Source organism: Cavia porcellus, unplaced genomic scaffold, assembly GCF_034190915.1.
Source record: "Cavia porcellus strain 051 isolate PalLab524CR breed Dunkin Hartley unplaced genomic scaffold, mCavPor4.1 scaffold_8, whole genome shotgun sequence".
NCBI lineage: Eukaryota > Metazoa > Chordata > Mammalia > Rodentia > Caviidae > Cavia > Cavia porcellus.
The window spans coordinates 94,063,803-94,088,993 of NW_026947491.1; the positions used below are offsets into that span (position 1 = coordinate 94,063,803).

The 25,191-nt window shown below is 59.3% G+C and overlaps 1 protein-coding gene across 5 annotated transcripts in view; it reads left to right on the top strand.

Annotated features, from left to right (window-relative positions):
• Positions 1–24,937, top strand: part of Abtb3 (ankyrin repeat and BTB domain containing 3) — a 151,392-nt gene extending 126,455 nt beyond the window's left edge. For 2 of the 5 annotated variants that reach the window (XM_063255532.1, XM_063255536.1), the window contains 13 exons: positions 4,789–4,954; positions 6,710–6,799; positions 8,501–8,602; positions 10,192–10,285; positions 10,375–10,510; positions 11,067–11,287; positions 12,120–12,298; positions 13,238–13,343; positions 14,864–14,966; positions 16,314–16,395; positions 19,636–19,704; positions 21,016–21,129; positions 22,964–24,937. In XM_063255532.1, coding sequence (XP_063111602.1) covers positions 4,789–4,954; positions 6,710–6,799; positions 8,501–8,602; positions 10,192–10,285; positions 10,375–10,510; positions 11,067–11,287; positions 12,120–12,298; positions 13,238–13,343; positions 14,864–14,966; positions 16,314–16,395; positions 19,636–19,704; positions 21,016–21,129; positions 22,964–23,173 — 1,672 coding nt within the window. In that variant the 3' untranslated portion in view covers positions 23,174–24,937. The remainder of the gene's footprint in view (positions 1–4,788; positions 4,955–6,709; positions 6,800–8,500; positions 8,603–10,191; positions 10,286–10,374; positions 10,511–11,066; positions 11,288–12,119; positions 12,299–13,237; positions 13,344–14,863; positions 14,967–16,313; positions 16,396–19,635; positions 19,705–21,015; positions 21,130–22,963) is intronic. The other 3 variants (XM_063255534.1, XM_063255533.1, XM_063255535.1) reach the window with 3 other exon arrangements.
• Positions 24,938–25,191: the final 254 nt, after the last annotated feature.

Sequence of the window (25,191 nt, forward strand, 5' to 3'; positions counted from 1 at the left end):
CAAAGCATAAAGTGTCACCAGCATGGATTTGTCATTCCAGAGGTACCTGAATACTCCACCCCGGCCATCTCCTTCCAGGGGAAAGCCCTCTGCAGACACCTCTATCTGAGTGCAGTGGGAAGATACAGAGCCGGTCTCTCAGCACCCGGGCACCTGAGAAATTGACACCCTGTTTGCTTAAATTGGTTGGCTGGAAGCCACTCCTGGGAAAACCACGGAGTTGGTCGCCTTTTGGTAAATCCCCAGGTGACTGGTGTAATAGATTTCTGCATAAATAAGGCAGGCACAGAGGAGGGAATGCTGGCGGGTTCAGGCCACAGGGGAGCCGCTGGCTGATGGCAGACGAGATCCTCCAGGGATTCTGCAGAGAATAAATAACCCTTAAGCTGGGTTTGCAGGATTTTTTTTCTCTTTTTATAGAGTTACCTGATCCAACAAATCAGGCTGGACAGAAAGCCATGCCTTCGCAGGCTCAAATGGAAACCGTTTCTTACTTGCTTTGGTCTGCCTGCCCGCCTCAGTGTGGAGTGCAGGGGCTACAGGCTTTACTCCATGTCCCAGGGGTGCCTGATAAACAGGTGCGTCCTGGGACCTGCTGTCACCAATGAATGGCACCAAGACCCCAGCAGGGAAAAGACAGCTCTTCAATATGCGGTGTTGAAAAAAGTGGGTATGTTCAGCGTAGAAATGAGATTAGACCCTTACCTCACACCGTATACAAACCCCAACTCAAAGTGAACTCAAGACTTAGCCATAAGGCCTGAAGCTACAAAACTACTTTAAAAGTACACAGATGAAAAGCTCCCTGACATTGCTTTTCACAGTGATTTCTTGGCTATGTCCCCAAAACAAAAATAGAGAAATGGGATTGCATTGAGTTCAGAAGCACAGCAGAAGACACTGTCACCACGAGGAAGCCACGACCTTCAGGGTGCGAGAACACAAACACACATCTGAAGGGTTCCTGTCAAAATACAGAAGGACTGATTCAAAGCGAGGCAAGCAATCACTCAGTTTACAAGCGAGTGCAAGCGAGTGTTAGAAGCAGCCCAGACTTGGTTACCGTGGGATGAAAGGTCCTCCACGGCGCCCAGCAGCAGGGAGGCGAAATCAAACCACAGGGGCAACAAGCTTGCAAGACTGCGCGCGTTACTCGGCCATCCGGCCATCCGCAGCCAAGGGGGTCGCACCCAGGAGCAGGAGATGCGGTGGGGCAGTGGGCAGGAGGTGGGAGGGCGTGGCCGGCAGCCCTGGAGCCTTGCAGCCCTAGCAAGGGCAGGAGCTGCAGGCGCTGGGTCTCCAGCAGGGGCCACCCTGACCTGTGAAGGGCAGGAGGGAGAGGAAGGGGCAGGAACTGGGGTGCAGGGTGGGCCCCCCAGGCAGCGCTGCGAGCGGCTTTCTCTTTGGTGCCCGGGAAGGTGGCAGAAGATTTTCAGCTTGACCTTGGGGAGGTGCTGGTGTGACTGGGAGAGGGTTGAGACCCTAATCCAGGCCGGAAAGCCACCCTGGCTGCTAACCAGGACCTGGGTATGGGGAAGGCGGGAGGGTGGCAGCTTTGGGATTTGGTGGTAAAGCACCGGCCGGCACAGGGACACGGGTGCATGACCTGAGCTGGCCCGAGCGCGAGCACTTGGTGGATGGGTGCCAATGACCGAGACTGTTGACCAGACAAGTTCGGGGTGTGGGACAGGGTCTCCTGGGAAGCTCCATTCTGGGCCAGCTGGGTCTCAGGGCTTGAGGGGCCTCCACATGATGAGGTGGAGTCAGGGCTGGGTGGGAGACACGTGCACAGGGTGGAGGCTCAAGTCCCCAGGGATGAGTGGGGTGTTGGGCCCCCCAGACTTGGTTACTGTGGGATGAATCCTGCTCAGCCTTTAGCCAGCTCTGTGACTCAGTCTCCTCGTCTGTGGAGTGGGATCCCAGTAACACTTGGATCATGGCTTAGTTAGAACACAGCGAGCGCTTAGATTTCGGTCTCGAATGTTCAGGCAGCGTCAGCGTCAGCGTCCCATCACCATCTTAGCTGGGGGCATTTTCTTGCCTTTTTTCTCTTTCTCGTTAAAATCAGTGACTCGGGAGCTGGGCAGCATGTCCCATGCTCTCAGAAAGGTCTGCACAGTGTTCTCTAGGAGCTCAGGGTCCGTCTCCCTGCGCTGGAGCCCGGCAGCCGGGGCCCAACCCACAGGAGGCGCCGTGAACGCTCACCGGGCTCAGAACCCATCTGGGCTGCAGGAAAGGAAGACAGAATCCAAACCGCTGACTCCAGTGAGCAGCGAGGTGATCAGAAGGGACTTGGGGGCGGACGAAGAGGGGATGGGACCTCGGACTTGTCTGGTGATGACCACCTGTGGCGCCTTGTCCCAAAATTGGGCCCCTGAGACCTGCCGGTTGGCACTCATAGCTGGCCGCAGGTCAAGACACCAGGCTTCCTCCCCGAAGCCTCTGTGATGTTCGCCTAGGACCTTGTCCTGGTCCTGGCCCTCTTCCGCTGCCTCCTCCGTGGTCCCCGAAGCTCCTTCCATAGACATCTTCAAGGCCCACTGGTCTTTGGGTGCTGGGGCCTCTGCTTCCCGCTGCAGCCAGATGCCTGCATGCCCCCTTGTCCAGAGTCCAGGCAGCCTCACCTGTCCCCCAGTCCAAGGGGACAGTGCATCACTGATGCAAGCATGTCCTGTGTGTGTTTCTTTTAAATTTGTTGCACCTGGCAACCCCAGCTCAGGCGCTCCAAGCCCCAAGCCCTGAGATCTGGGCCAGGCAGCCCCACAGCCCCACCCCTCTCTGTGCCTGATGCTCACAGCCCAGACACTTAGGCCTCATCTGCTGCCAGCCCAGGCCCTGGTCCTCCTGGGAGAGTGGCCAGCACTGGTCTCAGCTCCCCCATCTGACTTGGGGAGCCCCGTGTCCTGCAGCCAGGTCTGCGGCACTGTGTCCTTGATGCTGCTGTGGTCCCCTCAAGGCTGCAAGCAAACAGGCCCTTGGCAGCCTGGCCTGACACCTGCCCTGAGCCATGGCCACCCTTCACGTCCATCTGCCACACATCTGCACCAGAAGCCACACCGCTGGGTGCCGGGCAGCAAGGGACGTAGGTGGCTCAGGAGCCCGGTCTGGCCTCTGTTGGCTCCCTGCGTCCCCCTCCACCATCCAGCCTCCTGTCCCCTGCTCAGATCCTGGCCTAACACAAACGTCCTGCAGCAAACCCCTCTGGGTGCCTCCAGGGGCAGAAGAGAGGTTGTCCCTCCCCGCTGCCTTCCCTTCCCACCCAGCACATTCAGTCCAAGCACCCAGCACCTCGCCTCGAGCCACGAGAGGAAGTGTGGGGCAGCGCTGCTCCTGAGGTCACAGTGGGCGGCCAGGTCTGGGGCAGGCACCGTGAGGGAGGAGAAAGGGCCCCCGCATCGGCCCTGTCCCCATCACCATCCTCACTTGGGCCCTCATCACATTTGCCTGCCTCTGGGGCCCCCGAGCCCACCCTCCTGCTGGCAGAGGGCATGTGGCTGCGGATGGCCAGATGGCCGAGTAACGTGCACTGCCACCTAGGTTACCTCACTGGTGTGAAGATGATGGCTAAGGGGCCTGATGCCCTCTGTCTAGGTCTTGCCCAGAAATACTGCCACCCCCGTGGCCACCCTGGGGCACTCGTGTCTGTCTGCATATCTGGCTCCTACCAGGCCTGTTCAGGGTGCTTCTGCCCACCCACTCCACCTCCTGTCCCCTGACCCAAGGCCCAGCTCCCATGAGGACAGTCGTGCTGTGTGCTGCCGGCTCCTGATGTTCCCACGATGCATTTGCTCATAACCCTGAGGGGCCACCTGCGATCCCTCAGTCCCTGGGTTTTCTTTGCAGTATGGGAGGCTGAGCCCAGGCCCTGGCCACTGAGCGGCATCCCCAAGACTTTCTTATTGTTTACTTTGAGACAGGCTCCTGCTAAGTGACTACGTAGCCCAGGGTGGACCCCGACTTCCTGTCCTCCTGCCTCAGCCTCCCAAGTGCTGAGATGACAGCCTGTTTGCTCTGTGGGCTGAAAACATTGTGTGTTTGCACCCTCTCCTTCCAGCCAATGGGCTCAAAGGGCAGGGGCGCCAGTGCCTACTGATCTTACCCAGAAAGTAGCTGGAGGACAGGTTCCCAGGCCAGGGCAGTGCCACCCTTTGCCAGCAGTGTCTGTGCGGCTGCCTCGTTGCCTGCCTCTGCTTTCCTGGTCTCTGTCTCTGCGCTGTGGGCCAGCAGCTCCTGTACCTGGCCGCTTGCACTGGCTCCTCTCACTGGCGTGTGGTCTTGTTCTGCTCTGAGCAGAGGGAACCCTCCGCCCATGTCTGTTCAGCTTGCACTTAACACCCACGGGCTGCAGGATGAGATAGAGACCCGCACACAAGGTCCTCAGGCTGGCAGGAGGCAGCTGACGGGTGAAGGGGCTGCAGAGGCTCCCTGGGGGCGAGACACAGCTGACATAGCAAAAGCAGACGGTGTGGTCCCGGGGCCCCGTGCTCCCGGCTGATCTGCCAGGTGAGAGGCAGTGGTCCTCCTTAGCACACTGGCTGCGTAGAATCATGTGGCACCGGGGGCAGAGCACCTGACTGAGCATCTGACAACCAGTCACCGCCTGGTACTCAGCCTAGGGTTGTCACAGCCTGAGGAGGGCCCGGGTGGCCACAGCAGCTGTAAAGGACATGGGACTCGGGATTCCACGGGCAGTGGCTCTCTTGGCAGCCTGGCAAGAGACAAGAAAGCGAGCAGAGGGTATGGTGTCCTGCAAGCTCCCACGTGCCCTGACCGTCCCTCCCTCCCCAGGGCCGATGACTGCTTCTGCGCCTCCCGGAAGCTGGACGCAGTGGCCATCGAAGCCAAGTTCAAGCAGGACCTGGGCTTCCGGATGCTGAACTGCGGGCGGACGGACCTGGTGAAGCAGGCAGTGTCCCTGCTGGGCCCGGACGGCATCAACACCATGAGTGAACAGGTACAGCACCCAGCCTGCCCGGTGCCGCACTGCCCGGGGCGCCCTCTGCCGGCCACCCAGGGGCTTGTTTTCTTCGTTTAAGGCTGATTTTGGTTTTCGATTTTAAAATACAAAAATACTCTTGTCCATCTTTATAGAAGCAGCACGTGATCATTGCAGCTGAACTGGAAGCGAGGAAAATAGATCTTTTCCAGAAAGGAGATAATGTCCCCAGGCAGATAACCACTGTGTGTATTTAGGGCACCTCCACTGGGTCCTTTTCCAGTGATTATTGTTAGCTCCCCACCTGTCTGCTCGTCACTAAGCGGGACATGTCCGGGCCGAGTCTGCCAGACTTGGAGACACATGGGTCTGTTTGGGGACCCCAAGAGGCACCTCAGAAATAGGCAGCTTCAGATCCTAAAACTGATGCAGGGAGAGGGGCTGGTGTCCACCCACCAGAGCAGAGGGGACAGAGGCAGAGGACCGCACTGCTGATCTCAGAGGGAGGTGACAAGGGGCAGCTGGGCAGCTCTGTGAGTCCTGGAGGGGAAGAGGGGCTGATTAATTAGTTAAAATGAGTAATTTTCTCGAGTTGGGAGCCCCAATTCTCACACACACTTGTGTTTTTTTTACAATCCTGGGATTTATTAGACCTTATCTTTTCTGGTATTTTATACAAAAGATCGTCTGCAGTAGTGTTGAGTACTCTTTAAAAATCCCATCTAGTGACTGCGTACAATGGTCACGTTGCTTATTCGTGAGCTACGGCGATTGCTGGTATTTCAGCTCTGATTATTTTTGCTAATAATGCTGGGCTAACCGAACTCACACGAGGTTTGTTCAAGCGTCTGGTTACTTCCCGAGGGAAGCTTCAGTGCATCGGCCTGTCCTCGGGTTCGCAGTGGGCGGTCCTTCCCAGGGCTCGGTTTCCTGCGGGCTTCTCCAGCCTGTCCTGTCCCCCGCCTGCTTCTCAGGGAGCTTTCCTGCTCTTCTCCTTTACGCGGAAGAGCTCTTCCTGTGGTTTCCGTTGACTGTTTACCTTTGGGCTTCGTTTGTCCTGCTTCCAGTTTCACACCCTACCTAGGATCGCTTTCCTTTGTGATTTCTTGCATGACCTGACCTCTATGATGGAACTAGATCCAGAGGCCAGGGAGATATCACTTATTGATTATGAGTTTTCCAGGGATCTCTAAACAAACTTGCAGTGATTTCGGTGCGTGCTGTTTTCCCAAATAGTGCCCTCTCGGCGCTGCTGACTGGGGCGCCACCCCTCCCTTCTGTTGGCGGGGTGGGGGGGCATTTAGGATGAGCTGCTCCCCAAAGCCAGTCCTCTCACCTCCTGCTTGTAAATGACCCTGTCAAGCCGGATGTCAGAGATGGGGACGTCACAGGCTCAGAGGCGTCCAGTGACCCTGAGGCTGACCGGTAGCTTCTGCAGAGCTGGAGGAGGCTTGTTACACTGTGAAAGAGAAATTGTCAAAAAAACCGTGCTCATCAGATGGCCTAGGGCTGATACTGCAGAACCCACAAAATCCCCGAGAGCCCTGGGTCGAAATCAGCAACTTTGATTTCACAAACAGCCGGAGACCCTTCTTCCCTGAAATAGACGAAAGCCACCAGGGTCTCTGGAGCCTGAGGCTGTGGCCCGGAGCCACACTGGATCTCGAGCATATGAGCAGCCCCCGACACACCCTAGGTCATTCGCTTTGTGTTTGTTGACTGGCCACCACCACCTTGTAAATGCTGTCCATTCTCTGGTTTAACTCATCGCAGGGCATGACCCCCCTGATGTACGCCTGCGTCCGTGGGGACGAGGCAATGGTTCAGATGCTGCTGGACGCCGGAGCTGACCTGAATGTGGAGGTGAGGCCCAGAGGGCCACAGGGCCCCCGGCAAGCCAGGAGAGGGGGGCTGGCCTCATGGAGCCACCACTGTGGGAGTGTGCTTGGACAGATAGGCTATTCCTCGCCCTCTTGATGGCCATGGTCCTGGCAAGATGGTCTCGTCCATCCCAAGGCCCCAGCTGGCCGATTCCAAGGAGCTGCCCCAACATGGGTCACAATGAGAGCAACCCCATCCCCACGGGTGACCCTGCAGAGAATTCCCTGAGCTGCTGGCCTGCCCTCTCTGCCTGACCAGAGCAGAGGGCACCAGGCCCTGTACCCAGCCCCCTGCTCCCCCACCAGCTGTGGACAGGCTCACCTTACTGGCTGAGCCCGTAGATCTTAAGGCTGATCCCCAGCTTCCTCAGGGAACCCTGTGCATCCCCACCCACAGGCTTTGGAACTGAACACACTGGGGGTGACTTGCTTTGGAGTGGATGACTGGGTGACCTTTCCCCATCTGCGAGATGGGAACCCGATGGCACCATGGCACAGTGGCCGGGAAGACAGACAGCCCAGCGCGGGCTCCAGGCTCCCCTAGGATTAGTCAGCCTGTCTCTCCCTGAGGCTGGGAACTGGCAAGACTGCGTTCTCTGCTGCCTCTGAAGACCTGCGCTTCCCGGCCGGGGCAGCCTCGGGCACCCAGAGACTGGCACACTGAGCCTTTGGCCTGTGACGTCAGGAAACCTTTTAAGTCCAAAATCAGGTGCCCCTGCAGTCTCTGTACTGTGCTGCTTTTTTTTTTTTTTAAATTAGTGAGTGTTATTTTCATCTAGGAAAGCACACAGAAGCCCGAGACTTAGATCTGCACCCCTTTGGGGACTTTCCTCCCTGCACTGGGGCTCGTGCGTGGGTCCAGGAGAGGTTCTCCGGAGCTGCCCCTCAGCCCATCCATGGCCTAGCGGGCTCTGCTGCAGGGTTCCAGGCCACACGGCTCAGGAGCAGCCAGAAGCAGAGCATGAGTGTCTGCGAGTGTGTGGGACCCCACACTGCGTCCCGCCGGCCCCTCCTGCCCCTGGCTGAGGGCCCAGTGCCAGGTGGCTCAGCCCTAATGTGTCCCACGCTCCTAGAACCATGAGGGACCTCGACCACCAGGAAGCCAGCAAAGGGACAGGGACAGGCTGAGAGGGCTGCGTGCAGCAGCGACACCCCCTTCCCAGGTCTAATGGGGTGGCCCAGAGTGAGAGCTCAGAGGGGCGCCCCTTACCTGGGGCTGCTGTCCCCGAGAGCTGTCTCGCACAGTGAGGACGGCTTGGTAGTGACGCTCAGCGCCATTGCGTGCCCTGCAGCAGGAGGGGAAGGGGAGAGGCCGAGCAGGGCTCACTGTGGCCTGTCACAGGTTGTTGCTCATCCCAGGGCATGATCCATGGCCATCCCTGAGGGGCACAGAGGATGAGGGTCACGGGCACATTTCTCACCCAGGCAGCATCTCTAAAACAAGCCTCCACTGCCGACCTTGGGAGGTGGCTTCCAGCTCTGTTCTTACACACGCAGACAGGACTAAGGCCAGCTCTGGTGACCGGACCTTGGGGTGTCCTCAGGGGAAGCCCCCAGTTCCCAGCACTGCCTGGGAGCCCTTCACTGTCCGTCTCTGGCCCGCGTGCGCAGCCACAGAGCAGTCGGATTTGCTAGCCAAGTATTGCGAAGGTCATGTTTTGAAAATAACCTCATTTGTTTGTAGGTTGTCAGTGCTCCTCATAAATACCCGTCCGTCCACCCTGAGACCCGCCACTGGACGGCTCTGACTTTTGCCGTGGTGCACGGACATATTCCTGTAGTTCAGGTAGTAACGCACTTCCCTCCACACCAACCTCTCGTTTCATCTCTGGGTGCAAATCGAAACATCTCCCAGCATGCATCCTCCCTGAGACATTCATATTGGTTAACTGCAGTGAAATGGAGGAAATTCATGCCCACATTGTGGGTTAAAGTAGCCTACGTAATGATCTGTTTGGCCCAGTTTTAACCAATATGAAATCATCGCGGCCCCTGGCAGAGGGCACCCCGAGACACTCCCCAGTCGCCCTGGGGTGGGGCCTCGGCTTGGACTTTGGGGACTTGCTTGCGTTGGTTGCCTAGAGCCGCTCTGAGGTCGAATCGGTGTCTCATGACATTGAAGGGTTTCCGGGTGTGGGGAGGAACACCCAGGGGGCAAGGGGTTGTTTCCAGACAGTGCTGGTTTGGGTCCTGCTTCTTGAGGCTCACATCCAGGAGCACTGGGGCCAGGCCTCACGCGTGCTCCAGTGAGGTGACGAGCTCACATCCGAGGTCCCTGGGGCACACTGTGTCTCCTCCTCGCACTTTGCTGGCTGACGTCCAGGGAGTGGCTCTCTGTGAATCTGGGACTGTGGCTGGTCTCTGGGTCATGGGAACAGCAGGACCAGGAAGTGGGGCAGCGCGCCTGGCCCCCTCAGGAGTGCTGAGCTTTGGGGCAGCTGTTTGCAGGCCTCGGGATTCTTTGCAGAGCTGCAGCTGCGTGCGGGGACAGCCCAGTGGGGTTGGAACCTCGAAGGCTCCTAGCTGTTACCTGGGTAACGGGGATCTTGTGGACAGGTCCAGAGTGAGGTTCCAGGAGGCTGTGGCAGGTCAGCCTGGAGGCAAGTGGCTCCCAGCAGTAGAATGTCACTCCCAGTCCCCTCCCAGGAGATGGATCTTAAGAAGGAAGTGATATGTGGTAATGTGGGGACAGAGATGCCACAAATGCCTAGCAGCTGGGGGCACCTCTGCTGCATTGGGAATGGGAACGGGGATTTGAAAGCCAGGCCACCTCCCAGCGCGGTGCCGCCATCACGGAGGACCCAGAAGGGCTGCCTGGCTGTGCCCCGGGCGTCACTCAGGCACACGCTGAAGGGAGGTGGTGTGGACAGCGTCTGCTGCCTTTAAGAGGCTTGGGTACCGACTGTTGCACTGAACAAGATCCTGGGAGGCAAAATTCCTTCACTCTTGGTGGAGCACTCAGGGACCCGGAAGGGGCTCTGCCTGGGCAGCCATGGGTGTCACCAGAGGCCTTTGGAACTCCAGCGTTGGTGGCTGCAAGAGGCCCCTGCATCACCCTGACCAGGAGAGGGAGTGCCTGGCATTCTGGCATCCGGGCCTCCCAGCTCAGGTGTCTCGAAGCTTCTGTGCACGTGCAGACCCTGCCGAGCTCTTCCTGAGCTGTGGGTGTGGTGCAGGAGCTCGGGCAGGGGGACAGCAGCTTCCCGACACACTGTTCCACTGTGTGGACCACACGTGGTCATCTAGGGCTCCAGCGGGCACAGGTGGCCCCCGCCTGTCCTCCAGCCCTGTGTACATGGTCACGGCCTGTGGGGGACGGTGTCAGCTCCTCACCACGTGGTCCTGACGCGTCTCAATGGCTCCTCTTCCCCCCAGCTGCTCCTGGACGCCGGGGCCAAGGTGGAGGGCTCGGTGGAGCACGGTGAAGAAAACTACTCTGAGACGCCCCTGCAGCTGGCGGCCGCCGTGGGTAAGCCGCTGTCCCTGCCTGTGCTCCTGCATGTGCCTGCCACGCTGTGCTGCTTCGACCCCTCACATGCCACCCTCTTGGGCTTTCAGGAAACTTTGAGCTGGTTAGCTTGCTGCTGGAGCGTGGTGCAGACCCCCTGATAGGAACCATGTACAGGAATGGGATTTCTACCACCCCGCAGGGGGACATGAACTCGTTCAGCCAGGCTGCAGCCCACGGACACAGGTAGGCTAGGATGGCCACGTGGGGCTTGTTAAAGATGCAGATTCCCAGGCCTGCCAGACCGTCCTCTCCCCTGGACTCTGCCCACGGCCTGCGAGGCCACCCCACGGGCAGCACGCGTCCATGTAGACTCCGGCTTGTTTCACTCGCTCCCAGCCACATGCAGCCATGTGAGCGTGGTGTCACTTGTGCCAGCCGTGGGAAGCGAAGGGACTCCACACAGAGGACACCCAAGCACCTCACGCCCCCCGTTTCCCTTCCGGGTTTGCTTTGGGACTCATTCCCATCACATTTCATTCACATCTCCCCAGGGAAAGCAGAGTCAAGCTAAAGGGCAGAAAGCTCTAGAATCTTCTGGAAGCGACCAAGCCCCAAGCTCCCCTCAGCCAACAAAGTCAGTCATAACCCACCTCATCCATCCCCAAAATGTGTCGTGCAGGGTCAGGCCCTGAAGCTGGCACCCCAGAGCTGGCCTGTCATCCCCGGTGCCCCACCATGGCCCTGCCCTGCCAGCCACCTGCCTCTCTGAGCGTCTTCCTGTTGGGTTTGTGATTGACAGGAATGTGTTCCGCAAACTGCTGGCTCAGCCAGAGAAGGAGAAGAGCGACATCCTGTCCCTGGAGGAGATTCTGGCCGAGGGCACTGACCTGGCAGACACTGCCCCGCCCGCCCTGTGTGCCAGCCGCAACAGCAAGGCCAAGCTGAGGGCCCTGAGGGAGGCCATGTACCACAGCGCCGAGCACGGCTACGTGGATGTCACCATTGACATCAGAAGCATAGGTCGGTGTGGGGACCCTGCTAGGCAGAGCAGCCTCCGCCTCTCTCTGTCTCCGTCTCTCCCTGCATCTCCGTCTCTGCCAGTCTCTGTCACATGCACACACACACTCACACATAACCCAGAAGGCCCTCGCTGGCTGGGGTAGGAATGCGGCCCCCCGGTCCCACACAGCAGCCCCTGCCGCCTCCCCACCCTGGGATGCTGGCTCTAAATGCCCTCCCTGGGAGCGGCTGACGCGGTCTGGACAGAAAGGCCAGAAATCTTTATGTTTAACAATCACCCGGAGCTCCTGGTGATGGAGGAGCTTGGCCGAGGGAGCCTACAGCAGGCCAGCCGGGAGCCCAGTGGCTTTAGCCGGGCAAAGCAGCGGCAGAGCCCAGCTAGCACGGCCTGGGTGGCTGTCCACGTGTTTCCTTGTCAGCAGTGGTGAGATGAGTTCCCTCAGTGTCCCCGTGATGGGCAGAAGCTGTCACTAGAGCAGGTGGCAGGGGAGCTGCAGAGACCATGGCCCCCAGCAGGCCTGGTGGTCGTGTCCCGCGTCCTGGCACCCAGACGGGGTTCCACCCGCAGGGCTGGGAGATGGTGAGGTCAGCTGGGGGTCCCCCAGGTGGGGGGACCCCGGCACAGATGAGACGTTCCCTTCCCGAGCTGCTCCCTCTGAGCAGAGGGTCGCATGTGCATGGGGGTGGACACTTGCAGTCCAGCGCTGACTCTGGCCCCGGCTTCTGCTCGCCTTGGCTGTGGTCCCTGTGTGTCCAGCTCGGGTCTCACCACCTGGTGACGCCCCAGGAGGGCCCCATTCGCAGATGCCAACACTGTTCCCACCCCACCCAGGCGTGCCCTGGACATTGCACACGTGGCTGGAGTCCCTGCGGGTCGCCTTCCAGCAGCACCGCCGGCCGCTCATCCAGTGCTTGCTCAAGGAGTTCAAGACCATCCAGGAGGAGGAGTACACGGAGGAGCTCGTCACCCAGGGCCTGCCGCTCATGTTTGAGATCCTGAAAGCCAGCAAGGTAGGGTGGTGGGAGGGGCCGCCCCGCTCCACTCAGCTCTGCACAAGGGGGTGGCTGGGCCTGGCCACCTGTGCAGCCCGGTATGCACGCACCTGTCACGTCCCAAGGCTCAGCACACGGGCCGTCAGGGATCCCAGGCACCCAGGTCTGCACAGAAGCTGGGAGACACCTGTGTGACACAGGGCACCCTTGGGAGTAAGAGGGTCACCTGGTACCCACTAAGAGAAGCAGGGATTGGGACCAGCAGGAGACAGGTGCAGCTCTCTGGAGACCCAGAATGCAGACCCCACTGGGGTCTCTGGGTGGAGTCCTGCGGGGAGAAGGGAGCAAGGATCTCAATCTCAGAACCACGGCAAAATGCCTTGAGAGCTGGCCTAAGGGGGGCGCGGTTGGCTGTGGCTTGGCTCCCCGCCTAAGGAGGCGCACACCACCAAGTCCCAACCACACCCACCCAAAGGCCGAGACCTGCACTGGGCCCAGCTCACTCAGTGGACCCCACAGTGCCGCAGAGTGGAGACCGAGCCTGTCTCGGGGGTCTTGGGAACGCACAGCCCTCCTGTCGGCCCCTCAGTCCACGTTTCCTGCCCTTTGCCTGGGAACGTGGCGGTGCAGGCCACATCCTCCGGGACACAGGGTGGTGGGGTGGGCTCCCTGGGCCCAGCAACCCTGGCACCTGCACTTGGGGCCGCAGTGTCCCCAGCTTTTTTATTTTTGGGGAGTGTGATTCAACTGATTAGCCCTGGATCCAGAAATCCAGCTCACGGGAGAGCTGAGTCAGGAGCATTTGTGTCTTTGTGGCGGGTGCAGTCACAGGACAGGCTAATCAGCTACTTCCAGAACCGGATATTACTGATACTTTCTGAGTGCTGCGGCCCTCAGGGGCCTGCGGGGAAATGTGACCTCTGCCTGGATGACCTCAGCCCTGGCTTCTCCCCACAGAACGAGGTGATCGGCCAGCAACTGTGTGTCATCTTCACGCACTGCTATGGGCCCTACCCCATCCCCAAGCTGGCGGAGATCAAGAGAAAGCAGACCTCGCGCTTGGGTGAGTGGCCTCACCGGTTGGTGGCTTTGTCATAGACGTAGGAAAGGCAGGCTTCCAGGTCCAGCAGAGGGGGCATTATGGGGCAGGACTCTGATTAAGGGTGGGTGCTGTCTTGAAGCTGGGTCGACACCTCCGTTTACCCAGAGAATATTACCTGAGCGCGGACGACTCGGCAGTGCCCGGAGGCACCTGGGGGCAGGTTGCTAAGCACTTATGTAATCAACCTGCTTAATCCTGCCATGGAGGTGGACCCTGATTATTCCACTGCCGTTTTACAGAAGGGAAACTGAGGCTCAGAGCTGCCAACTAATGTGGCCAGGGTCACACAGCAGAGCCCGCACTCTCGGCATCTCCCCCACCTCTGTGCTGGACAGAGGAGGGGCACAGGCAGTGCAGAGAGGTGACGCCCCAGGGACCGTAGGGACACCGAGTGGCCTTGGTCAAGCGCGGGACACGCACATCTGTGTGCCCATGCAGGCCTGGCCAGACCGGGGGAGAGCGTCAGCCAGAGAAGCAGCAACGCAGGGCCTGGAGGTGGCACAGAGTCTCTCTAGCGTCACACGGGGACAGTTTGCCAGGAGGGACCTGGGTGAGGACGGAGGGGAGCAGTAGCCCCCAAGAAGCCCGGGGTGCCCCAGAGCTGAGAGAGCACGGTCAGTGCGTGGCACAGGAACAGATGGGGGCAGGGAGGTCAGGGACAGGGCTGGGGCATGGTGACCTGGGAGAGGACGCTGCCCTGGGGCCCCTTGGTCAGTGGCGTGGGTGGCAGGGATGAGAGCCCCTCCCAGGCGCCTCCCCTGACTCCAAAGCTTGGCAGCAGCCGTACACTGGTACATGCAGCCACCCCAGCTACTTGGAGGCTGAGGCAGGAGAATCACAAGCTGGAGGCCAGCCTGGGCAACTTAGCAAGACCTAAAGTGAGCTCAGTGATAGGGAGTTCAATCCCCAACCTAAAAAACCCCCAAACCTCAGTGTAGACACCACGAGGAGAAGGCCCTAGAGAGCCAGCCCTGAGGGGCACTCTGATGGGAGCAGCACCAAGGCTCCCGGGGCTGATGGCCCCTGCTCCTGCTGGTTGGGGACAGATTCAGGAGCCACAGATACTGCTGGGGACACTCAGACCCAGCTGGTTGCAGTGGCAGGTGAGCAGGAAGAACCTTGTGTATGACAAAGCAGGTCACACCAAAATCACCTTTGTAGCCTGAGTTTACCCCACTGCACCATGGGGTCACGTGGCCTCTGCAGGTCTGTGACCCCAGGAGAGAGGAACATACGATGCAGTGACCAAGCATCTCTTCCCAGCTGCGTCCACAGGCAAGGGAACGCACAGTCCAGGTGCAGAATCCTGGACGGTAGCGGGATGGGGGTGCCCTGTTAACTCCGGAAGACACCTCGGGCCGTGGGAGTCATGTGTGGCAGGGGCCAAGCTGGTGGGCACCTCCCTCTATGTGCAGGACGCTGACGGTCCTGTCGCCAGGCTCGCCCCATCACTAACGCCGCCCTCTCTGCCCTTCCTCTAGACCCCCACTTCCTCAATAACAAGGAGATGTCTGACGTCACCTTCCTCGTGGAAGGGAGGCCGTTCTACGCGCACAAAGTGCTGCTGTTCACAGCCTCCCCAAGGTGCGTGCTCGCTGTCCCAGCTGCATGCCACGTCACCAGGCTCCATATCTGCAGTGTCCCTCACTGGGCTGGCAGAGTACCCTCAAAAACCGGAAACCCCTGTGCAACCCGGAGCAAGGCATCCCTGCTCCCGGGCAGACAGAGCCCCGCGCCTGGAGAGGAGCTCTGTGAGCAGCGTGTCGATTGGATGTGGGCTCCCTCGGCCTGGCCCCTTCCCTCAAGCAGTGGGCAACCTGAGGCCCTTCCGTGGCAGCCTAGAGAGGCTCGCTCGCTGGGTATCAGGAGAGAGCCCGGCATGAGCTCCAGAGACCCCTGCCCTGCCTTCCTCCTCCCAGGGGGGTCACAGATGCTAGTGTCAGGTATGGTGAAGGAGAAATCACTCTTCCTGCTGCCCTGGAGCAGTGGACAGTGGGCAGCCACCCTGCCTGGGGCTTCCAGGAAGGCTGCTGGGGCCACGTGCCTGGTATCCCTGGCTCCCAGAAGCACCTGGCCTCCCCAGGACCCCAAAGCAAATGCAAACCCCGGAAGTCTTTGTTTCTGGGAGAAAAACCTGCTGTCCCCACATAGTTCTTGGTAAGGATCACAGAAGAGCACCAAAGCACCGGGCAGGAGGGCGTTAGACCCGGCCTCTCTCAGAGCTCCTGGCCCTCAGGACTCAGAGCCCCGCTGCCTCAGCTTTGGCCTGAGCTGCCCCTGTGCTGGCAGGGCCACCGGCTCCCTCGAGTGGGGTCTCTGCCCTTGGGCGCGGGAGTTGGGGGCTGGTGGGAAATGGGCCTCAGTCTCTTGGGTGAGGAGTCCCTAGGATGGCTCCAGGCTGCTGCCAAGACAGAACCACAGACACTGGGCTTCATGGAGGACCAGAGGGAAGCCAGGACCTGAGCTCAGAAAGGGGCCCGCTTGGGTGGCAGCCCCTGCACCGGGCATCCATTGGTGGTAGGATTTAAAGCCACCATCCTTTGCCACTGAGGATCTGTGCAATGTTATTCAAAGCAGTTTTAGCTTTTGAGTTTTGACTTTCAGTGAGGTGATGCTGTCACAGAGGTTTAAACTGAGAAATCTGTGAGCTGGGTGCTTCGGTGTGAACCTGTAATCCCAGCTGCTCAGGAGGCTGAGGCAGGAAGATCTTGAGTTCGAGGCCACTCTGGGCAATTTAAACCCTGTTTCAAAATCAGAAAAAAAAAAAATTTAAGGCTTGGGATGTGGCCACGGAGATGCCCTGGTCCAGTCCCAGGACCACAACAACGAACAGGCAGAAACCAGGGGCTGCCACTGCAAGTCACAGAGCGGGGATCTGGGCCATGGCGGGTAGGCGGAGGAGTCTCTGACTTCCCTGTGCGTCACATACAGGTTCAAGGCCCTCCTGTCCAGCAAGCCGGCCAACGATGGCACCTGTATAGAGATCGGCTACGTGAAGTACCCCATCTTCCAGGTGAGCCCTGGGCGGGCAGGCCCCGGGTGACCACTCTGAGAAGTCCGGCGGGGGTTGTGTGCCCGCTGAGCCTGGGTCTGGGGACACAGGGTAACGGCGCCCTCTCCTGGACACTAGCAGCGTAGGCAGGGTGGCTGTGAGTGTCCTAAGGGTGTCTAGTCCACAGAGCGGGACGGCTAGCACTGTGGTGGAGTCATCTGGGAGGGCTCCCTGAAGGAGGCACTGGGTTCAGAGTTCAAGAATTTGGGGCCAAAGAACGGCAGAGGGCTTGAGAAAGCAAGATATCCCGGGGAGGGGACATTGCCAGCCAAGGCAGATGAGGAGATGCAGTGACCAGCCCTTGGCCGGGTCTCTGGCTGTCTCAGACCCTCACGGCCAGGCCAGCCCGGTGAGACAAGGCAGGCTGAAGACGTGGCTCTTGCTTTCCCCACTGACCCAGCCCCTCAGGCCCTGCTGTCCGTGGGCCACCGGGGAGGCACTGGGCCCTCGCCCTAGCCTTGAAGCCTGCTGCAGGGTCTGGGTTTCCTCATGAGAGATGCACTCCTTTGGCTGCGGCTTAAAATAAAGAATCCCCGCTAGCTAGGGTGGTGCATGCCTGTAAGCCCAGCCCTCTGGGAGGCCGAGGCAGGAGGATCGCAAGCTGGAACCCAGGGCCTCAGTGAAAGGCTTGTCTCAAAAAAAAAAAAGGAAGCAAAGAAAAAAGAATCCTCTGCCCATAAGGAAGGCGCTGACACCCCACACCTCATCCGTGACCTGCTAATCGCTCAGGTTCCCCAGGGGATCGAGCACAGCCAGGAAGTGTCAGGCCAGCAAGAGTATCAGGACCCCCTGCCATACGGCCCCTCGAGCACAGCTGGCCGAGGAGGACAGTGGTCTCCATGGTGCCGCAAGGCAGGTGGAGGGCACAGGACAGCAGGGCGAGGCTGCACCCCAATGCAGGCTGGGGCTGTCGCACCCCATCCCACCCTGGCCACCCTGCCTGCTGACAGCACAGCGTGGCCTGGGGACAGAGCAGCTGCCCAGTGGCAAAGCTTAGGACATCACCGGGGACAAGATCAGAACACCCCTGCGTCCACCAGGGCCAGTGCCCAGCCAGCTGCCTGCAGAGTCGCCCATCAGACCCACCAGTCAGGATGGGGCTGCTCTGCTGTGCTCTCAGGGGCAGCCCGTTGGGCAGGGTCTAAGGTGTCTCCCTCCCTGTGCCCTGGGCACAAGCAGGAGGCTCCTGAGATGCAGGCATGGGACCCGCCCCAGTTTGATGCTGCAGGTGAATAACTCATGCACCTGTGATCTGTCTACCTGGGAGTCTGAGGCAGGAGGATCACAAGTTCAAGGCCAGCTTAGGCAATTAGCAACTCTATCTCAAAGGACAATAAAGGCCTGGGGATGCCACTCAGTATAGAACACTTTCTGACGGCACGTGGCCCTGGGATGCTGCAAAAAAAAGAAGAAGAGAAGAGGAAGACGAAGATGAGGAGGATGCAGAGAAACACAAGACAGAGCCGGGGCCCTGAGCCAGCCGTGGCAAATCGGGGCTCCAGGCCAGCTCCACAGCCCTGCCCCGCCTCCCTCTTGGAGCCTCAGGTCCTCCCTGAGGTGCCAGCCCTGCAGGAGCAGCTCTGCCGCCCCTGAGAGTTTGTGTAGCAGCTGGGGACCGAGCACTCTTGGGAGATGAGTGAGACCCAGGCTGGGGGCCGCAGCCTCTAACTGCTCCCGGGGCTGCCGGGCCGCTGGTACCTGACGGAAGGAAGACATGCCCACCCTGGCACAGGCCACCCTGCCAGGAAAGCAGAAGCTTCACTGGTGGCTGCAGAGGCAGAGAAGTTATAATGGAGGCCCCGCCACCTCCAGGGAACCCGGGCACAGCTCCTTCCCTCCTGGGAGCAGCCTCAGTGGCAGTCAGGGGTGGCCTTCAACACCCACCAGCCAGGGACCCCGCTTCCCACGACAGGAGTTGCCGTGCAGCTGCCAAGGCCATGCAGGGCACGACGCCGCCTGCTGTGTGGAGGACGCTGAACACTGTGCCCACGACGCCTGGTGAGAGGACCCCGTGGTCACGGCCCAGGCGCTGCCGGCACAGGGCAGGACTGGAGGCCGAAGGCTTCCCAGGCTGCAACAGCTGAAATTTGTCTCCGTGCGGCAAGGTCAGCGCCCATGCAGAGGAGGTGCCTGGCAGACGCAGGCCTGGAGCATGCAGTCAGGGCGAGAAAGGCCGATGCAGGCCGGGGAGGAGGACAGAGGGGAGAGCAGCAGGGGGCATCGGAAACAGATGCACAAAACATTTGCAGCAGCAACATTCAGGACAGCCAAGAAGCAGGAGTCTCCCAGGCACTGTGGGCGGGCAGGGGCACCTTGGACGTGGCCCATCCTCAAGTGTACCTCGGTCAGCCACAGAGGACACAGGGCTGTGCCACAGAGGCACAGGGGGAGGCCTGGAGACTCCACGCTCAGATGCTGGATGTGGCCACACCCATGCTGCATGGCTTGAGTCTGGTCACTCGGGGCCAGGGCCAGGTGGGCTCGAGGCCAACCCAGGACGTGGAGGTGCACACTTGCTGGTTTCTCCCACCACCCCACAGTGGTGGGGGCAGTGCCACATTGAGCTGAGGCCAGGAAGCCGTTTGTGTTTGATCTCAGTCAACTCACACACAATGCAAACAGCCATTGCTTTAAATGGTGAACTCATGCAGGGGGCCAGCAGGCAGGACAGCATGTGGCCAGGGTCCTGGAGAAAGGACTGGGTTGTCCCAAGGCCCCCACCAAGTCCTGCTGTCCCTCAGAGGAGGGAGCATAGTCCCCGGTTTACAGACGGTGCCCTGAGCTCTCAGGGCCCAAATCCCAGTCATCCAGCATGGAACTGGCACCCAGGTCCCCTCCAGCTCGTGCTCTCAGCCACCGTCCCATGCCGATCACCGCCAGCCTGTGGGCCTGGAGGGCAGCCGGCCTGTGCACTCTGCACTGTCCCCAGCCCTGGGCCCAGCACAGTCAGCCAGGCCACCACAGAGCCAGGCAGGCAAAGCAGGTGGACAGGAGAAGGGACCAGGACAGTGGGAAAACGTGCACCAGGAAAATGAACACTTGACTGTCGCAGTGACAGCCAGGCCCCAGACATCAGTGAGCTTCTCTTTCTGCTTGAGAGCCGTGCCCCTGGAGGACTCAAGGTTCACACTGGGCCATTGCAGGGTAGGGCTGTGGGGTGGGCAGTGGACAGCCAGGCTCACCATGCCTCCTCTCTTGCAGCTGGTCATGCAGTACCTCTACTATGGAGGCCCCGAGTCCCTGCTCATCAAGAACAACGAGATCATGGAGGTGAGGGGGTGGGCCTGTCCCGACCCCATGGTGGAGCTGTAACCTGGTCAAGGTAGTTTAGAGACAGCATCTGGGGTCATCCCGCACCACCACTGTTCCCCTGGACAGGAGAGGCTTCTCCATGTCCCTTGGGGAGACCTCATCTTAGTGCCTTTGGGAGTGCAAGGGCTCCCTGAGAAGTTGGGGGTGGCACAGCTGCATGGAAAATGATCTAGACCAAATCTCCTGGTCATTTGTGAGAACTGTTTTACCGCCAAAACCCATCCAGTCCTCCATCTCAGGCTGCCCTTTTCACCATCACTGGTGCCCCCACGCCACCCCGTCCTGTCCAGCTCCATCCCCAGCCTCGTCTCTGTGCTCCTGCCCAGGGCTGAGGGTCCCTGCTCCTTCCTGGAAGCACAAATCTGATCCATTTTCCAATCAAAGCTGGGAGCTTTGTGGCTGCAGCCAGAGAGCTGCCGATGCAGCACCTGGTTGCCAGAGACACCCAGCAATCTGCTCCTCGTCTCCACCGCATGACCTTCGCAGGTGACCTCTGAGCCTCTGTCTCCTGGGCCGTGGCTTTTCTGGAGGCTACAGAGAGCACCATTTTGTGAGGGCATAGCCAGCCCCAGGTTTCGGAGGACGAGGACTCCTGTGCACACATTTTAGAAATTCCTCCAAAATCTAAACAACGAATCCTGTTTTCACATGACCTGGATTAGGATAGAGCTATGCATCCACCCCTGAGTGGTGCCTTCCTGGGGCAGCTCCAGGGCAGACCCTGCAGGAGCGCCTGCCCTGGGCACTTGGGGATGCACCTGCCCCCACTACCTCTGAGCCCCAGCCACAATGGAGTTGGGGGGTACAGCAGGGGCTGCCCCAGACCGCCCCCCTTCCTAGCCATGTTGCATCTCCCTCCCCAAAAGCCTATCACCTCCACACACGGTGGTGTGACCCCAAGGACAAAGAGCCCTGTCCCCAGGGCCCCAGTGGGCGACATCAGCATGTTAGCGGGAGAGGGAGGCCCAGTGTGAGGACCTAGGGTGACACCTGTGGGTGAGGGGCCCTTGCTCACATCCACTTGCTGAGCGACACCATGCACCCCGATTCTGTACACCTGTGAGACGCTGTAGTGACCTCCTGCTTCAACAGGTGTGACCCCGCTCCGCCCCCTCCCTGCTCCATGGTAGTGCCCTGTCGCCTTCAAGACAGGAGAAAAGAAAAGCACAGTCCAGCCCAGTCCCGTCCTCCCTGGACCCCCAACCATGCTTTCTCCAGGCCGCACCCCGCGCTGTCACCTGCCCCTCACTCGCTCTTGTTGGATTCCAGCTGCTGTCCGCCGCCAAGTTCTTCCAGCTGGACGCCCTGCAGCGACACTGCGAGATTATCTGCGCCAAGAGCATCAACACGGACAACTGCGTGGACATCTACAACCACGCCAAGGTGAGCCCTGCCCCACAGGTGCCAGGGCTCCACCTACAGACCCTGCACCCGGGTCTCACCTGGTGCCTGGCGACCTCTCTGGCTGATCCAAGCCACACTTGGAACGGAAGGTTCTAGAACAGTGGTTCCCCATATGCAGTCCCCAGTCCAGTGGCAGCCACAGGGGCACAGTCGGAAACACAGCCCTGAGCCTGGGGCCCGGATTCATCTCACTCCAAAACACGTTCTTAACCTCATGCTCCCATCTCCCTAGCAAATGTCTTGCCATGAGTGCAAATCCAGCCTGAACTGCAAACCAAGAGCCCGCTTCAAAAAAAAATGATAATAATAACTTTTCCAGGCTGCTGTGTTGCTCAGCAGAAAAGTGTTTGTGAAGCGTACACAAGGCTCCGGGTTCACCACACACGCACGCACACACACACACTGATGACGACTCCAGCGAAGTCTGGCTCTCCGCACATGGACAGTGAGTGTTTCCTCGGCCCAGGCAGCCCTGTGATCCACGCCCTGCTCTCCCGGCCATGGCTGCTCAGCTTTCTCGTGAACCTGACACCCACAGTGGCCCTGAGCCCCTTTCTGTTCCCTCAGGCTCCTGAGCAGCGGTGTCTGACCTCATGGACCCCAGAGGGGACACAGGCCAGGCCCCCGGCCAGGGAAAGCAGTCCCCTTCCCTGTGGCTCTCCAGGTGCCTCTACCTCATGGGCCACTCGGTGTCTAGAGCGGGCATTGCCCTCCCAGTACCTACACCGGGACAGGGCCAGCCAGCCACCTCCACTGCTCTGCACTCGGCTTCCCTGTGCCAGCGTCCATGCGGGTCCTGTTTCAGGCAGATGGTGCTGCAGATTGAGGTTCATTTATTAAAAGGGCAGAAAAGGGAAAACAAACTATTGGTTTGGAACCCAGGAAATGCAGGCATCAGAGGGTTTAGGGCTGAGCACCAAATGCCAGCAGCATCACCTGTTCTTCAGCTGGCCGATGAGACAGTGGGCTTACAGAAGAGAACGCACACACACAGGCACACGCACACGCACGCACACACACACACACACACACACAGGCACACACACACGCACACCTGTGCTCATCCGAGCCGTCTTCCCCTGGCAAAGCTGTCAGCAGGCCCTGGAGTTTCTGGTGCTCCTCCAGGCATGTCCGCCTGGGAACACAGATGAGCTGGTCCCTCTGCTCGGACGTCAGCCAATGCAGGAAGCCCAGCCGTGGATCAGGGTGCAAACCTGAGCCAGGGAGCCAGGGGTTCATTGGGGTTCATTCTCTGGGGTTTATTGACCACTCGTATTTCCTAGGAACCAGATTCAACAGAATAGAAATTAGTGAGGCCTGGTCTCTACTGCTAAAAAAAAATTATAATTTGAGAAAAGACCCGCAAACACCTTCTGTGGAGACCACATCCACTCTGCAGACCACGCGGCTGCTCCGGTACCCGCTTAGTCCTGCCTCTGGGTGGGACACAGCCGAGTGTGTCACGTTAACAGAGTGTGTGGTCGTGTTCTAATAAAACTTTATTGACAGAAGCAAGTGGTGGGAAAGGCCATCACAGCCATTCAGGAAATATCTCCAATGCGTTTACCAGGCTCATTCCCCTGCTGAATGACGGTCCCTCACAGAGGCTGTGCTGGTTGTGATAAGGTGGGAGGGGCTCTGTGGCCACCAGATCTAAGCTAGGCAGCTCTTGGCCTCAGTTTCCCCTCCTGTAAATGGAGGCTTCGACGTCTGTGCCGCGGAGGCTGGCCGGTCCGGCCCTTTCTGCAGCTGGGGCCAGGGCAGGCAGCCACCTTTCCTGGGTGTCAACACCGCTTCCACTCCCTCTCCACAGTTCCTCGGAGTCACGGAGCTCTCCGCCTACTGCGAAGGCTACTTCCTCAAAAACATGATGGTCCTCATTGAAAACGAGGCGTTCAAGCAGCTCCTGTACGACAAAAACGGCGAGGGAGCGGGCCAGGATGTGCTCCAGGACTTACAGAGGACGTTGGCCATCAGGATTCAGTCCATCCACCTGTCGTCCTCCAAGGGCTCCGTGGTGTGAGCGTCCAGGGTGCGCAGGTGGCCCGGAGCCCAGCTGTCCCACCGCACTGGCTTCCCCGACACACACGATCCCACCTGGCCTCTGCGGCTCGGCCACAGAGCGGCCTGCACTGCCTCAGCTGCCCTTGAATCAGTGGGCTCGGCTCCCACACGCTCCTGTTGAAACTCGGGGCACAGAGCGGGGTGCAGCGCGTTCGGTACCTCCAGTCCACACGGGGCCTCCAAGCCAACTGCAGCCCTGGGGCCGCTGTCCCCAGATGGATTGAGGCCAGGAGGCTGTTCCAGCTCCTGGTTAAACGGCTGCGCCAATCCGGAAGCAGTGTGTCGCATGCCTGCGACCTCCGTGGCTGCCCTGAGCAGAGGTCAAACCTGGTAGCTCTTGGGTGAGGCTGTTAGGCATAATGAGGAAATTATTTGGCCAATTTTTAGGGGTGGGAACTTTTTAAACTTGTTCATACTATAACAACAACAGGGCAGTCTTGTAGTTTAAAATATATTTCTAAAAGCTTCACCGTTCATTTCCAGCTGGACCGCGTCTCGGGATCTGTGTTTCGAGGTTCTCCTCTTCTTTTCTAATCAGTCAGCCGCAGGTCCACGCTGTGTAAACATGCGGTCAGCAAGTGCTCGCTGACAGCCTGGACGAGGCGAGCGAACCATGCCTTAGTGACCACCGTTACACAGAAGGGGTGCACTGCCAAACTCTCTCTAGTCCCGTAGCTGGGAACCAACTGCATGCTAATTGTGGTTTCGGGGTGAGGATAGGACACCCCACATAACAGAACACGCATCCGCATGAGCCAGAACCTGTAGGACGTTACGTTTGCGCTTCATTTTTTTGCCAAGGTAAAAAAGTCCCATCTGTGCTTGCCTGGAAGTCCACCTGGTGACAGTAGCATAACCGTCTCTTCTCTAATCACGAATGAACCCGGGATGCTTGTCAGAAACGCGTTCCTAGATGATGTTGGGGGGAGGGGGAGCACGCCTGAGTGTTACTCTTAGCTCAGAGTTTTTGCTGTATCACAGAAGATGTTAATAGTTTGTTATTAGCCAGAGAGTATCAGGATGTTAGACTATTTTTCAAGAGGAGCCATGTATGATAGAGGTACTTTGTGTATTCTGGTAGTGTACAGTTAGGTCCTCTCTAACGGAAGTCCACACTGACAGGGACACGTGTGCCCGTCATATATTATATACCTATATATTATATATAAGCTAAAGAGATCGTGAAGTGCCACCGAATCCCAGTCACTTCTGAGTTGCGGCCTTTCCTCTTGTTCACTTGAAGCCTAGACGCATACAGTTTAAGTCTAGAGAATGACTGGCCCTTTGGGGTGGCACAGTGTGGGTGGCAAACCCACTCCTAGCATGCCCGTGGGGAGCTGAGCCGGACTCTGGGTTCTGAGGAGCTGCTGTCCACCTGTCCGCCTGTCCTCTGCGCCCTCCGTCAAGTCCTGCTCCATGAGTGACCATGGCCGTGGCAGCCACCTGTTCCCGGCACTGGCTCCTCTGTGACGCCGCCATGGGCTTCGTTTCCCTGTGGTCGTCCACTCACTTCTCCGGCCCCACGGTCCCCCAAGGAAGGAGGACGCTGTCTTGCCCGAGGAGAGGACACCTCAGCTGTGGCTGTCCCCACCGCCGGCCGACTCTGTGAATGTCTGGTGTGCGCTGGGGCCTCTGGGTTTTGGTTTGTACCTGGGCGACTCCCACTGGGGCCTCTGTCGCGGTTTGGTGTGCTTTCTCGGTCATTAAAGAAGTGATTTTCCCATGCTGTGCGTCCTCTCTGTGGTGTGAGTGAACCCCTGCCTCCTGGCTCCAGCTGAGCCTCCCTCTCAGCTCAGGAAGTGGGCAGCAGGGAGGCGGGGGACAGGAGGACACCGGTCAGAAGAGGTGCTCCTGGTGCTGGCGGGCACCGCGCACCCTGCTGGCACTTTGGAGGGTGGCAGTGAGAACAATCTCAATGTGCGTGTCCCCAGGAGAGCGGATGCTCCTGGGTGGTGGCCGCGTTCCAGGGTGCAGTTA